Raw genomic sequence first — 14,422 nt, forward strand, 5'->3', positions numbered from 1 at the left:
AAGGTTTCAAAAGTTCAACTGTGACGTCGGTCCCCTAAAAGGCATCACAACCGACACTGAATCTGCTTCTCTCTAGGACTACTAGAAGTCTGGAGCAAAATTCAATACTCAAATAATTTAGAGATATATTGAAGATCAGATGAACCCTTTGGGTGCCCTACGAAGTACTTGATGGGGTCTGGCACTCCAGGGGCCCCATGATCTCGTGGCTACTTACTGCCGTTTTCTAAGGGGAGCTCAGCGCAGAACGCGAGCTGAAACCCCGGAATCCTCTTCTGTTTACAAATGAAGTGACGTCGCAGTCATGTAATCTTAATTTGCCAGAGGGGACATGCAACCAAAGGGTTAAAGATGCTGTTGCACTTAACCTAGTCTACGTATGTGTGTGTGTGTGTGTCTGTGTGTCTGTGTGTGTGTGTGTGTGTGTGTGTGTGTGTGTGTGTGTCTGTGTGTGTGTTGTAGTTAGGCTTTTCGGGGCCTTTTTATCCATGTCTCCCATCAGCAAAAACGGAGCAAAATCAGTGCAAAAACAGCACCAGATTTATGAAAAGAAAATAGATTACTTTTAATGGAATTCACTTTCACCATTAAAGTGAGCGCTGGTTTTTGCTCCAATTTTGCAGCCGGGAGACCCCTTTGTGTTATGGCTTTTGGGTTGTTGAGCTTGCTAAGATTGGGAGTGTCACTTTAAATTGCTTGCAACTGGTGGAAAAGTTGGAATCAGGAACCGGTGCTGAGCATCGATTTCCAGGAAGCCAGATCTGCACGCTGGCACAACACGAGAAACTGCTGATAAAGAACGTCTAGAATAAAATCAACAGTGCACTGCAGAGTCACGGAAAGTGCTTTCTGGCCACTAACACGTGCTGGTCTCACGTGTGAAATCAAACTTGGCAAGAAAAAATGCAATGGCAATAACTCCACTAGTTTCGGAGCATTCAGATACGTTTGAAACAATGCCTAATAATGAAACTGCACAGGCAGGTTTTTGTTTTTTTATCCACTTACTGCAGATCCATATTCAACAATATGATTCGGCCAGGCCAATGCTGCCACCCTCAGATGTACAGGTGGGCCCTCCTCCCCACCCTTGTCAGCCTGGGGCCCACATTTACACGTCAGTCCTGGGCGCCGGGAAAGCTATCGGCGGGCCAGTGAGCAGGCATGCGTCGAGACTGACTTTTGTTTTCTACCTTGGTTTTGTCCTTTTTAAGAAAAATAAATAATAATATTTAGGAAATATCAGGTAAGATATCCTGTACGTTCAACTCCATTTCTGCTGGAACACTCAAGCCTCCTTTAACCAAACATTCTCATTTACATTTTTTTTGTCGGGTGAGGGCTCACCGCAGAGGGGCTGCCACGGGGGCCCCTCTCGTGGCGCTCCCCCTCCGCCCGGCAAGCCGGATGGACAAAGGCTTGGCTAAAGGGATGACTTTCAATAGATCGCAGCGAGGTAGCTGCTCTGCTACGCACGAAACCCTGACCCAGAATCAGCACATCCACGAATGATTTAGCATCAGAGGCGGCCCCCTTCTGTCCGCGCTCCGGTCCGAGGCGAGCGACTCTGCCCACCGACCAGCTGGCCGGCTATCCCAGGCCAACCGAGGCTTTGCGGTATAGTCACGTTTAGTGGGGATTCTGACTTAGAGGCGTTCAGTCATAATCCCACAGATGGTAGCTTCGCCCCATTGGCTCCTCATTTACTCTTCTTAACGGAACACGAAATTCTTTGTTATTGTTTTTCTGTCTTGCACCTTTTAATTGTGTGAGCCACTTTAATGTGCATACGTAGAGAAGAACATCATATATAGATAAGTGGTGAGTCACTTGGTAACACCTTTTGTGAGCCTAATGCTATATGAACACACAGCATAGTTTCCAAAATACTAAACCCATTATGAAGTGTAATGCCTGTGGCAATTAGGCGAGGTTACAGATACATTTACTGTAGCAGCACAATTGTATTGCTATAGTTACAAGTCTCTGATCCGTTAAACGTTAAATGCGTTGTTCGTTCGTTTTTTCTTATATTGAGCTGGCAGTGTACGCAGCGCTGTACATAGAAGTTTGCAGGCACAATGAGTTCCTTTCACGTAGAAGTAACAATCTAATTTTGGTGCCTGAGGCACAGGAAGATAAAGTGACTTGCAAAGGGTCACAAGGAGCTGACACTGAGTTCCTGGTCTGTGTCATTGTTTTCAGAGTCAGGGCCTTTAGTCACTGAGCCTCTCCTTCATAAAGAATTGTTGAAAGCAGATGTATTTGCGCACAGCTGTTGTTGGTGTTACTGCCTGACATCAATGAAAGAAGCAAAAGCTGAGTCAGGTCAGCAGCTCTGGGTGACAACCGTCCTGCCGGTTAGATCACTGCGATCCCCAGCGGGGCGGGAGTGTAAGGAAACACACATCAACTCAGCTGCTCATTTACTGGTGTAAACTGGTCACTTTTTTATCCCCTATCCATATCAGTCTGCTTAAAAGATTACCAAATATTGCCTATACGGGCCGAACTGAAACACCCGATACGATATGATGAAAATGCACTGTTTTGTACTCATTCCCTTATGAAAACCAATAAAAAATTTAAAACAAAAAAAAAAAAAAGATTACCAAATAAATAAATTAATGATTTCATGCTGCGGACACATTCAGCACTTGTGAAGTTCATTTAATATCTTCAGCCTACAAACCTCTGACAAATTGCGGGACTAAAGTCGTCGCTTTATGACAGAGTTCATTTTCACATGTGGGACAGGATTATACCTAACCACAAACATATGTAAAAAGGTAAAGATTGGAAATGTGTGTATATATATTTTCTATATTTGATAGAAGACACAATTTTTTTTGCCTGCTTCCATCTTTTCTGCACTCCAGTCCCCAGCGGTTTGCACCAGGCAATATATTACTTTCAGTGGAGTGCACAGATTAAAATAATCTGATAATAATAAGAGATGTGAGTCTCTGAAATCAGTGCATCAGAGTGTAGGATAGCCTTATAAGATATGTTTTCTTCTTAGTGTCTTTAATTTGGAAAACAGTTATAATAGTATCACCAGTGAGTGGAGAAATAGACTTGCGTGAAGAGCTCATTAATGGGATAAACAGAAATGCCTGTGTGTGGAGCTTTTGTGAGCCACAGACTGTCTGTAAAACAGCAATGGCTAAACAGTTCCTGTTAACAGGCAAATCACCCTAGAGCTATTACAGTTCAATCTTCATCCATAGAAAGGCCCTATAATGCCAGAATAAGTCATGATTTGCTGAAAAACTGTCTTCTGATGCGTGTATCCAGCCAGGAAATGTAGTAGAGAAAGGATCCAAACCAGGAAAAAATGCGGAGCGCTGCGTTGCAAGCGCAAACAAAAAAGATCGAAGTGACTGCCGCTCCAAGAGAAAAAATGTTGGAAACTCACCAGCTAGTCGAAGTTAAAATCCATTTATTGAGCCACGTAAAAAGCGGACAAGAATAGAACATAACTCTTCCTCCCACGCTTTTCACGCCCACTGTGGCGCTTTTTCAACTCCTATTTTTTCTCTTGGAGCGGCAGTCACGTTGATCTTTTTTGTTTGCTCAACTTATCCTGATCGACGATGCCATCGGGGGACAGGAAGGTGAGCCTGCATGCAAGCATTCAACCTGACTCACCACAGCAGGAGGAGAGGCAAGGCAGTGTTACATCGCGAGTACGTGACTCCACACCACAACCGGCCGGAGACGCGGGGAGAGGACTGGCATAGCTTTTTGCAGGGGTACACATTTAAGTGGGGACCGCTCACTCCGTGTAAGTACCTCGCTGCTTTGCCTCATTATTTCTTCATTTACCCCCATTCAACGTCTCCATCTCCCAGCACATGAATTATCACTTCCATAACCCGTTACGAGCTCCGCTTTTTATATACTATTATTCATCTATACTCATTACCCTTTACTACATTCCTTGAGCTGATATTCGTTTTTTTCTTTTCACTGCGTTGCAAGAAACTGGGGCTAAGCAAATCTAAATTTTTAAAAAATGCTTTATTTGTGGGGCGACAACATGGAGGTAAAGGAGGTTAGTATTCTAACACGTTTCACGCTATTACAGCGCTTCGTAACAGTGTGAAACGCGTTAGAGTACTAACCTGCTTTACCTCCATGTTGTCGCCCCATAAATAAAGCATTTTTTTTATTAGATTTGCTTAGCCCCAGTTTCTTGCAACGCAGTGCTCCATATTTTTTCCACGTTTGGATCCATTCTCGAGTGCACAAATTATATTTGTGTTATTATATATTGTAATATAATATATTATATATTATAATATAATCCTATATAATAAAAATGAAAGCACTGTATGCCTGTCTGCATCTTCCTGTGTCCCTAGGGGAAATCTCATTGGTCCCTTGGCCCGCCCGTCCCAGCACCTCTGATTGGCCTGAGGCGCAGTGACGACACACACACACACACACACACACACACACACACACACACACACACACACACACACACACACACACAGTGTCATACACACACACCTCTCTCTCTCTGTCCTCTCCCACCCCCCATCACACTCACCTCCCCCCCTCAGCTCCCCCCCGGTGCTCCGCTCAGCTCCCCGCTCAGCTCCCCCACGGTGCTCCGCTCAGCTCCCCGCTCAGCCCCCCCCCGGTGCTCCGCTCACCTCCCCCCCCGATGCTCCACTCACCTCCCCCCCAGATGCTCCACTCACCTCCCCCCCCCGATGCTCCACTCACCTCCCCCCCGATGCTCCACTCACCTCCCCCCCATGCTCCACTCACCTCCCCCCCGATGCTCCACTCACCTCCCCCCCGATGCTCCACTCACCTCCCCCCCGATGCTCCACTCACCTCCCCCCCGATGCTCCACTCACCTCCCCCCCATGCTCCACTCACCTCCCCCCGATGCTCCACTCACCTCCCCCCCCCGATGCTCCACTCACCTCCCGTCCTCCTCCTGTCCACTGTCCCGTCCCCCTCCTGTCCACTGTCGTCCCGTCCCCCTCCTGTCCACTGTCATCCCGTACCCCTCCTGTCCACTGTCGTCCCGTCCCCTCCTGTCCACTGTACCCGTCCCCTCCTGTCCACTGTCCCCGTCCCCTCCTGTCTACTGCCCCCCTTTCTGTCCCCTGTCCCCCCTCCTGTCCACTGTCGTCCCCCTCCTGTCCACTGTCGTCCCCCTCCTGTCCACTGTCGTCCCCCTCCTGTCCACTGTCCCGTCCCCCTCCTGTCCACTGTCCCATCCCCCTCCTGTCCACTGTCCCGTCCCCCTCCTGTCCACTGTCCCCGTCCCCTCCTGTCCACTGTCCCCTGTCCCCGTCCCCTCCTGTCCACTGTCCCCGTCCCCTCCTGTCCACTGTCCCGTCCCCTCCTGTCCACTGTCCCGTCCCCTCCTGTCCACTGTCCCCTCCTGTCCACTGTCCCCTCCTGTCCACTGTCCCGTCCCCTCCTGTCCACTGTCCCGTCCCCTCCTGTCCACTGTCCCGTCCCGTCCACTGACCCGTCCCCTTCTGTCCACTGTCTCCCCCCCCTCCTGTCCACTGTCTCCCCCCTTCCTGTCCACTGTCTCCCCCCTTCCTGTCCACTGTCTCCCCCCTTCCTGTCCACTGTCTCCCCCCTTCCTGTCCACTGTCTCCCCCCCTCCTGTCCACTGTCTCCCCCCTCTCCTGTCCACTGTCCCCCCCCTCCTGTCCACTGCCCCCCCACCCTCCTGTCCACTGTCGGCCCCCCCTCCACTGTTCCCCCTCCTGTCCACTGTCCCCCCCTCCCCTCCTCCGGTCCACTGTCCCCCACCCTTTCCCCCCCTCTCCCCCCCCCCCCTTTCCTAGCGGGAAATTTAACTCACGGGCAACGCCGGGTCTCTCAGCTAGTATGTTATATATATATTCACAAGTAATATTTTTTATATGCTATATACAATACTGTGGAGGTTTTTTAGGCACCTTTTCACCCACCATAACCTAAATAATGTGTGGTGAAGACCTACCCAAGTGTTAAATTGCAAAGCCAGTAAAACCAACCTCAGACTGATGAGACCCACAAGGTGGAAACAGTCTGTCTGTGAGTGGGTTTACTGGCTTTCCATCTCTTCCCTGGCTATGTTCAAAAGCTGTGTTTAAAACAGCGAGCATTGGCTTAAGGGTTCCCTGTAATAATGGCTTGTAAGACAAAAGGTGTGCTCATTGCATGTCATTTCCCAGAATCCCTTGCTGCAGTGGAAGCACTGTTATGCTAGGTGATAATTGTGAAAAGCAGGGTTGCAGACCTGTCTAAGACATGTGAATGTGCTCACAAGTAATATTTTTACTTGTATATAGTAAATATATATATCAATAGTAAATATTTATCATATAAAAATATTACTTGTGAGCACATTCACTTGTCTTAGACAGGTCTGCAATCCTGCTTCTCACCATTGTCACCTAGCATACAGCACCTAGCAAACACTCGTGTGAAAACGGCTGCGTAGTGTCAAATGACGCCATGATAACGGGACGCTACGTGATGTCACATTGGCAAGTGCATTTTCTTTTCAGGTGAGCGACATTTCTTATGATTTGTCGAGCCCTACAGGGCCCCTGTAGGGCTCGACAAATCATAAGAAATGTCGCTCACCTGAAAAGAAAATGCACTCGCCATCGTGACGTCACGTCTCATTGTCATGGCAGCGCAGCCGTTTTCACAAGAGTTCCAGGGGGAGACACTGGAGATTGAGGGAGAGACACAGGAGCATGCAGGGAGACGTCGCACCATCCCGCCGCTGGTAAGACTCGACAGCAGGCAAAATGCACTCACCCCAGGTGGGCGAGTGCATTTGTGGAGCCCTGTATTTATATGTATATGTATGTATGTGTGTATATATATATATATATATATATATATATATATATATATATATATATATATACAGACAAAAGACCCCATAACAAGCAAAGCAAAAAAAGGCCCCTTGATAATATGGGGTCATTGGGGCATAGATAGACACACTGGGGGACAGTGGCGCTGCGATGCACATATTGTTGAATTGTTTGTGATAAGCTATAATACGTGGTGCTGTAGTCCAGAGTTGCAGTCCAGGGTTTTGCTGGAACCTGCCTTTACGTGGCTGTTGTGGCCATTTTAGCCCCTGGCAAATCTCTCCCTGGACTTTGTGATTGCCTGCACCTGTTCCTGGGCTTAAATTGCAGCCTAAGCCTGCCTTTAGCGGCCAGCTGTGCAGCTTTGCAACTATTGGCTCTCCCTGCTATTTAGGGTCAGCCTCTCCCACCTGGAAGGGGCTGAACATAATCCTTATAACATGTGCTAGTCACAAGCACGTCTTCTTTGCCTTGCCTGGCCTATCCTGTTTCCCAAGGCCTATCCTGTTTCACGAGGCCAACCCTGCCTACCTTGTTGCTGAAGCCTTCCCTGTTTCATGAGGCCTTCCCTGTTTCCTGAGGCCTTCCCTGTTTCCTGAGGCTTCCCTGGTGTCGACCCCAGCCTGTGACCCCGACCATCGCTCCTGTGCCGCATGCCTTGATCCCAGCCTGTATCCTGACATTGCACCTTTGCCGCCTGCCTTGAATTCAGCCTGGATCATGACTACACTGCTCCCTCCTACGCTGATCCAGCTACACACAACTACGAAACCTGCATTCTGAACGCGGCTTCACGGCTCCAGGTCGGTGTTTCAATATTCCCACCTCGGCCCTGCGGTCCTGTCCTGTTTGTGGCGAGCGCCCGTTACAATAGGATCCCCACGATTGAGTATTGCAAAAACATTTATTGTGTTGCTATTTACATGTCTTGTCATATTGTCTGACTTCAGCCATGCTCTCCGCCGGCTGACTAGTATCACCTACACGCAGGGGATTAGGACTCAGGCCCCCACCCTAGTATACATCTAAATCAGTCTAGGGAAATAAAGAGGGGTAAAAGAGGGTGACATTAAGATTATCATATGTCTCCCTCTACTTGAATTTATTTTCACATCTAACAAACCAAACCATTGAGAACATACATCCTATGACCTCCTAAAACATCATTTGAGATGGATGCTTGGATACTTGCAGCTTGCCGTGGTAGAAAGCATACATTCATCCTCCCCAGGGAAAAAGCAGGAGGTGGAACACATTAGTACGTTTTCCACTGGAGTTCCAGGAATACATTTTATGTTACCCCTCAAATGCAGGAACTGTGATGAGACCACTCAAAAAGGGGAACCTTAAGTTGAAGAAAGAGTAACACCCAGGTAATACCAGGATTGTCTCTTTTTAAATTGTTTTACAACATTCTTCAGGCTATTTAGCACGTCAAGGAGAAGTCACAACTAGAATTTTAACTCCATTGACTTGCATCCTGCCTTTCAGTCCAAACAGAGCGAGAGTCAAGAGACTGAGGAGATTCTAGAATGATTGTAGGTTGTGCCGTAAATACATGCCAATCTGAATTGATGACGGCTCTTCTTTACAGCAAATAAAAATATCACTTATGAGCACATTCACGTCTCTGACAGGTTTGAAACTCTGCCTTTCCCCATTACCCCTTAGCATACAATGCATCCACTGCAGCCAGGGAGTCTAGGTAATGACACGCAATTGAGTACACAGCGTCACCTTTTGATTCTTGTCCGTTTTAACATGGATCCCTATAAGCTTATGCCTGCCGTATTACGCAGCTTTTTCAGCACAGGGTGGGTTAAATAAATGTATAGCCAGTAACCCTACTCACAGACAGCTGTTTCGACCTTTTGGGTCTTATCAGTGTAAGGATAGTCACTGGCTTTGCAATGTGAAGTGGAAATGGCTACAACCAGACACTAATAAATACGTTATGCTGAGTAACAAAGTGACAAAAACCCTCTTCTGTAAAAACAGTTTGCTAATAAATCCAAAGGCACGTCAACAAATAAACTACAGTGCATCAATGACTTCTTAGCCAAAATCAGAACAATGTACACTATTCTTTTTAAAGAGACTACCTTAAATGCCAACGCTCACAAAACTTTTGAGAGCACAAAAGATCAGTCTTAAAACGTTACCTTGCTGTCAAGCTTCTTCATAGTGATCAAATCTAGGGACTTTAGGGAATGGCCGGTGGGAGCGATGAAGTAAAGGCACACATGAATGCGTGAATCATGGTATCTGTATAATAAACGCTTAATCTTTAATTCTTCTTGCAGGTAGGCTTCAAATTGTGTGTCAATGTAATCCACAATGGGCATGTAGCTGAAAGATATTGTACGAAACATTATATAAGTGAGTCATTTCATGTCTATTGTGAGCTGAACAACAACATAGGAAATCCTTCATTTCCTAGCTCACACTCCTGTTTGTAAAGCCGCAGTCCCGTCTATTACTTTATTTTTTTTACATATTTGGAACCGGTGGGGACCTCCTCCAGAGCTGAACCATGATATTTTCGGCTCCAGGGACCACTTTGTTCCTGAGATATTTATTGGTGGCCTCACCAGTGCTGACGTTCCCTCCTAGTGGAACAATATGGCCTCGGTTTTCAAGATAATTACAGATACTTGCAGTTTTCTGTGCCGGTGTTTAAAGCTCCCACCAGAAAATCAATATGGCCACTAGATCTGGCGGGTCAATAAGTAGCCACAACGTCATTGGTTGTGGTTTCCTATTGGCTGACTCTGGCGGCCACGTTGGATTTTTCAAGATGGAGCACTGGTTCCGAAAACTGAATCTTGGGAACAGATGGATCCCTGGAGCTGAAAGTAAAACGGTGTCGCTCTGGTGAACCTGCCGGTTTCAATTATGTAAGAAAATATACAATGGCGGGACTGCTGCTGTAAAGCAGCAATTAATGCTGCGTGTTTTTTGAAAGGATTAGGGGGCGATCCTGGGGACCCACGGAACTCGACCACGCTGCTCCCATTTCCAGGGCTCCCCAGTTGCCATTCAATTAACCCCTTAATTTTCCACACAAGAATACTTGCCTTGAGAGAATATTATGGCCGCGAGTCAACACCAGTAAAAAACTACAAATATAGCCCCTGGGATCACCAATAAAGAGCCACAATATTTTATGGGGTTTGGGGGGGGGGGGGGGGGGGGCAGGGGGGTTTTTGGTAGAAAAACTACAAAACGGCAGTAGCGCGGTTGAGATCCGCAAGACCTCCAGATATTTTTAGGTACAAACAGAATTTCATGTTGGAGGGTGGGGGGTTACTGCTTTAACTGGCTCTTGCTTTCCAATAATCCAAGGTCTTTTCCTTTATTACTTTAAAAGAGCAAGTTAATCAGTGTACTCAGCAGACCAAAAGACTATCCACATACATAGAGGGGGTGGGGGAAGCAGAAAACATCCCCATAGCCTTGTATTTGTTGGAAACAAACCTGTCTTCTTTGTTTATCTGGTCTCCAAATCCTACTGTATTTACAACGGTCAGTTTCAGGTGCACGTTGCTTTCATTGATATCGTAGGTCTGCGCTTTCAGCTTTACTGACGGCTCAAAATGAGTGGATTCGTGTTCCTCAAAGTTAGTGTTGAACAGTGTGTTAATTAGTGTTGATTTGCCAATGCCCGTCTCTCCTACAGAAAAAACAAACATGGAAATAATAGAACAATTTAGTTCCGAGGTCCAATCTCGCCCCCAAATCAATGTGAGTGGACAATTATAACATACATGATAGAAATAGATTTTGACAGCAGATAAGAACCATGTGTAATCTCTTGTAAAACATCCTATCTGATCCGAGGCTATCCCTATCTGATCCGAGGCTATCCCTATCTGATCCGAGGCTATCCCTATCTGATCCGAGGCTATCCCTATCTGATCCGAGGCTTTCTATTTTTTTTAGAATAGCCTTCTGTCTAATCCAAGTATTTTGGAATTCCCTTACTGTATTAGACTTTACCGCCCCTGCTGGGAGGTTATTCCGCGAATCCACCACCCTTTCCGTGAAGAATGACTTCCTCCCATTCCTCCTTCACTCCCGCACTTTGTTGAAATCCTTTACATAATTAAAAGTTCCGATCATATCCCCTCTTCCTTCGCTCCTCCAAACTAAACATATTTGCATCCTTTAGTCTTTCTGATAAGCTTTATAATAATAGTACTGTAGTTGTATTAAAAAATCTCAACATGTTTAAACCCAGCAGTCATATATACACCAGAAAATGGTCTCATCTTCACCCCCAAAACATTGTGTCATTCCTTTCTGCTCGAATGTGTGAATAAAATAGCCAACACCTCTGTTTGTAGTGGCAAATACCTTGGTGCTGCAGTCGTTTGCCTTTTAAACCCAGCATTCACCCTGAAAGAGGGGAAAGGGCGGCTTTTTCCAATTGTTCCCATTTTTGTTACTCAGACATACAAATTCTAAGAAGAAAAGGCGTTCCTTTTAAAATGATAAGAAATTGGACAAATCCAACACAAAGGAAGTTAGACAAACGTTAGCCAACTTATAAAAGGACAAGTAGACTATAAAATAATATTAGATAACAAGATGTCTGTATGGGTGTTCAAGCGAAAACAAGAAAAAAAATATATGTGCTCAAAAGCGATTCAATAAAACCTACTGAAATAGTGGCTCCCGTTTGGGTGACATATATGAAATGGGTCTTACACTCTTCATAATGTATCCGTGATAAAGCACCAACTGGCGCGAAACGCGTTGGAGGGCTTTTGTTCCTCCTTTTTCTCTATGGCATAACTACATTCATAATTTTTTTTTTCATCAACTCAACCCCTGTCTCCGTTTGGCTGCGCGCTGCTTCAATCTCTCTTTAGATCTTTAAAATAATATCAAACGAAACCATAATAAATTGACAGACTTTAAATGGTTTTGCACATCTTTGACTAGTTTTTTTTGTTCAACCGGGTTCCTCATAGTTTGCATGTTTCACTCTTTTTCATGCGTCTTCATGTTTTCTCACTTTGCTCCAAGCATGATTTCCATAGTTACTCTTTCTCCTTTCCCACCCTTTTTTTTTTTTTACTTGCAATTATATCAGTACACCCGATTTTACACAACACAGCTTAAGCAATTTGAACTCATCATTAAGATAACATGTTGTGCCTTCAAAACCGTTGAAAATGTTGTCCTTGTATCACATTTAAATATACACTACATTTAGGGAGAATTTTTATTGATGTTGTTACCTCTCTGTAAATCGAAGCATGCGTCCCTTACATAGTATGTGTTGCATCATTAATAGCATTTCTTCATGTCCTCTATATTCGGAGGAGCTTTTTTATCCATTGCCTTAGTATTCATTTTTTTTCACCATGGTTATTATGACTATTAATACATTTGGCAATGTCCCCTTATTTGTTTTTCCATAGTCTTCAGCATTTCCAAATAGTTGGCTAATGAAAGATTGAATATGCTACTTATGAAAAGAATAGTTTTGTTCCAAAATTTGGCAAACTTGTCACATGACCAGGTTCAATGGGTAAAACCTGCTCCGCTGTGACCGCACCTCATACAATGGCCCTTCTTCTCCTGCTTCTACCATATATTTCCTTTGTCTTATGGTCATTTAAGCTCTGTTTATTATTTTAATATCTAGGACTGCTGAATTAAACTTGTGTTAAATGTTTCTCACAGGCCCGCACAGTTACCTCTTAAATAATAACATGTATACATTCCCGGGAGATTACTTGTTGTCGAACAGCCACAGTCCTATACTAGGAGGCCCCCTGGTCAGGTTTCATAAAGTGGATTAACATGTATTAGATGCTTCTCCTGCAGTGCACACAAAATAAATCAGGCTTCAGGCATCAAGTTATTCTTAGCAGGTACAGCTTGCAATTCTGTACCTCTCTGTACCAGTAACATAGCGCCCTGATGTCCATGTGCTTAGCTTATATAAATAATTGAAGACCAGAAAGCATGCCTATTGTTTCAAGCGGAACACCTCCCCCGCCCCTAGAAGCCTGTATGAGTGTAACTCATATAATGTTAGTATCCTGCCCCCATAGAGCGTTCTGCTCTATTTTTTCCTTAGTGTTAAACATCATGATTTTCTTAATCCCTAGCTTCTGGGGTTACCATGATCACCTTTGGACTGCTCAATTTTAACCCCTTGGACTAATATTTCAAATGCATATATCTTCTGAATGGAGCAAATAAAAAAATTAAAACCGCGTTGGAATAGGCAAGAAGAGATCTATTTAAGTAAACAAATTAAATGCAAAAAGATGGTGATCCCCACTGCAGCTATTTTAAACACTTGCTAAATGATTCTGTGTACAAATGACACCTACTGTAGATGACCAGCCATCTAACTCATGTCATTATTTTTATTGTTGGTGCTTTCAGACCCCAACGCTTAACCTGCGGCTTCTTTATAGTGGGATGTTTATTGCTGTTTCTATTTTGTGGGAAATATTCACATTTATTACATAGTTACATAGTAGATGAGGTTGAAAAAAGACGTACGTCCCTCAAGTTCAACCTATGCTAAATTTAGACAACAGATACTTTATCCTATTTCTATACTTATTGATCCAGAGGAAGGCAAACAACAAACCCCAGTGACATATCAACCAGTGATATCTCATAAGGGGGAAAAATAAATTCCTTCCTGACTCCAAAAATTGTCAATCGGATTAATCCCTGGATCAACATCCTTCCCATGTATACTTATTTGGTATATCCCCGAATATCTTTCCTTTCTAAAAATATGTCCAACCTTTTTTTGAACAAATTTATGGTATCTGCCATCGCAGTCTCCATGGGTAATGAATTCCACATTTTAACTGCCCTTACTGTAAAGAACCCTTTCCTTTGTTGCTGGTGAAATTTCCTTTCCTCCAACCTAAAGGGATGACCCTGTGTCCGTTGTACTGCCCCTGTGATGAATAGTTCTTTTGAAAGCTCCTTGTACTGTCCCCGAATATATTTGTATATAGATATCATATCCCCTCTTAGACGCCTCTTTTCTAATGTAAATAAATCTAATTTAGCTAGCCTCTCCTCATAAGTTAGATTGTCCATCCCCTTTATTCATTTGGTGGCTCTTCTCTGCACTCTCTCTAGTTCCATAATGTCTTTTCTCAGGAGTGGTGCCCCAAATTGTACTCCATAATCAAGGTGTGGTCTTACTAATGCTTTGTAAAGGGGCATAATTATGTTTACTTCCATCCATTGCCCGTTTAATGCAAGATAAGATCTTGTTTGCCTTTGCAGCTACTGTATGACTTTGGGCACTATTAAAAAGCCTGCTGTCTACAAGCATTCCTAAAACCTTCTCCATCAAGGATTCCCCCAATTTATCCCCATTTAATTTGTAAGTCGCCTTTTTATTCTTGCTTCCCAAATGCATAAACTTACATTTATCTGTATTAAACCTCATCTGCCATTTACCTGCCCACGTTTCCAGTCTCTCCAAGTCCTTCTGGAGAGAAATTGCATCCTGCTCTGATTCTACTACCTTACACAATTTAGTATCATCAGCAAAGATGAAGACTTTGCTC

The 14,422-nt window shown here is 44.7% G+C and overlaps 1 protein-coding gene across 3 annotated transcripts in view; it reads right to left on the reverse strand.

Annotated features, from left to right (window-relative positions):
- The window catches only part of LOC142489516 (septin-10-like), an 85,531-nt gene that overhangs the window by 43,843 nt on the left and 27,266 nt on the right, over window positions 1-14,422 (reverse strand). For all 3 annotated transcript variants that reach the window (XM_075590443.1, XM_075590442.1, XM_075590445.1), the window contains exons 4-5: window positions 10,335-10,530; window positions 9,020-9,206 (exon numbers count right to left, since the gene is read on the reverse strand). In XM_075590443.1, the coding sequence (XP_075446558.1) occupies window positions 9,020-9,206; window positions 10,335-10,530 (383 nt within the window). The remainder of the gene's footprint in view (window positions 1-9,019; window positions 9,207-10,334; window positions 10,531-14,422) is intronic.

This window comes from Ascaphus truei, chromosome 3 (genome assembly GCF_040206685.1).
Source record: "Ascaphus truei isolate aAscTru1 chromosome 3, aAscTru1.hap1, whole genome shotgun sequence".
In the NCBI taxonomy this organism is placed as follows: Eukaryota; Metazoa; Chordata; class Amphibia; order Anura; family Ascaphidae; genus Ascaphus; species Ascaphus truei.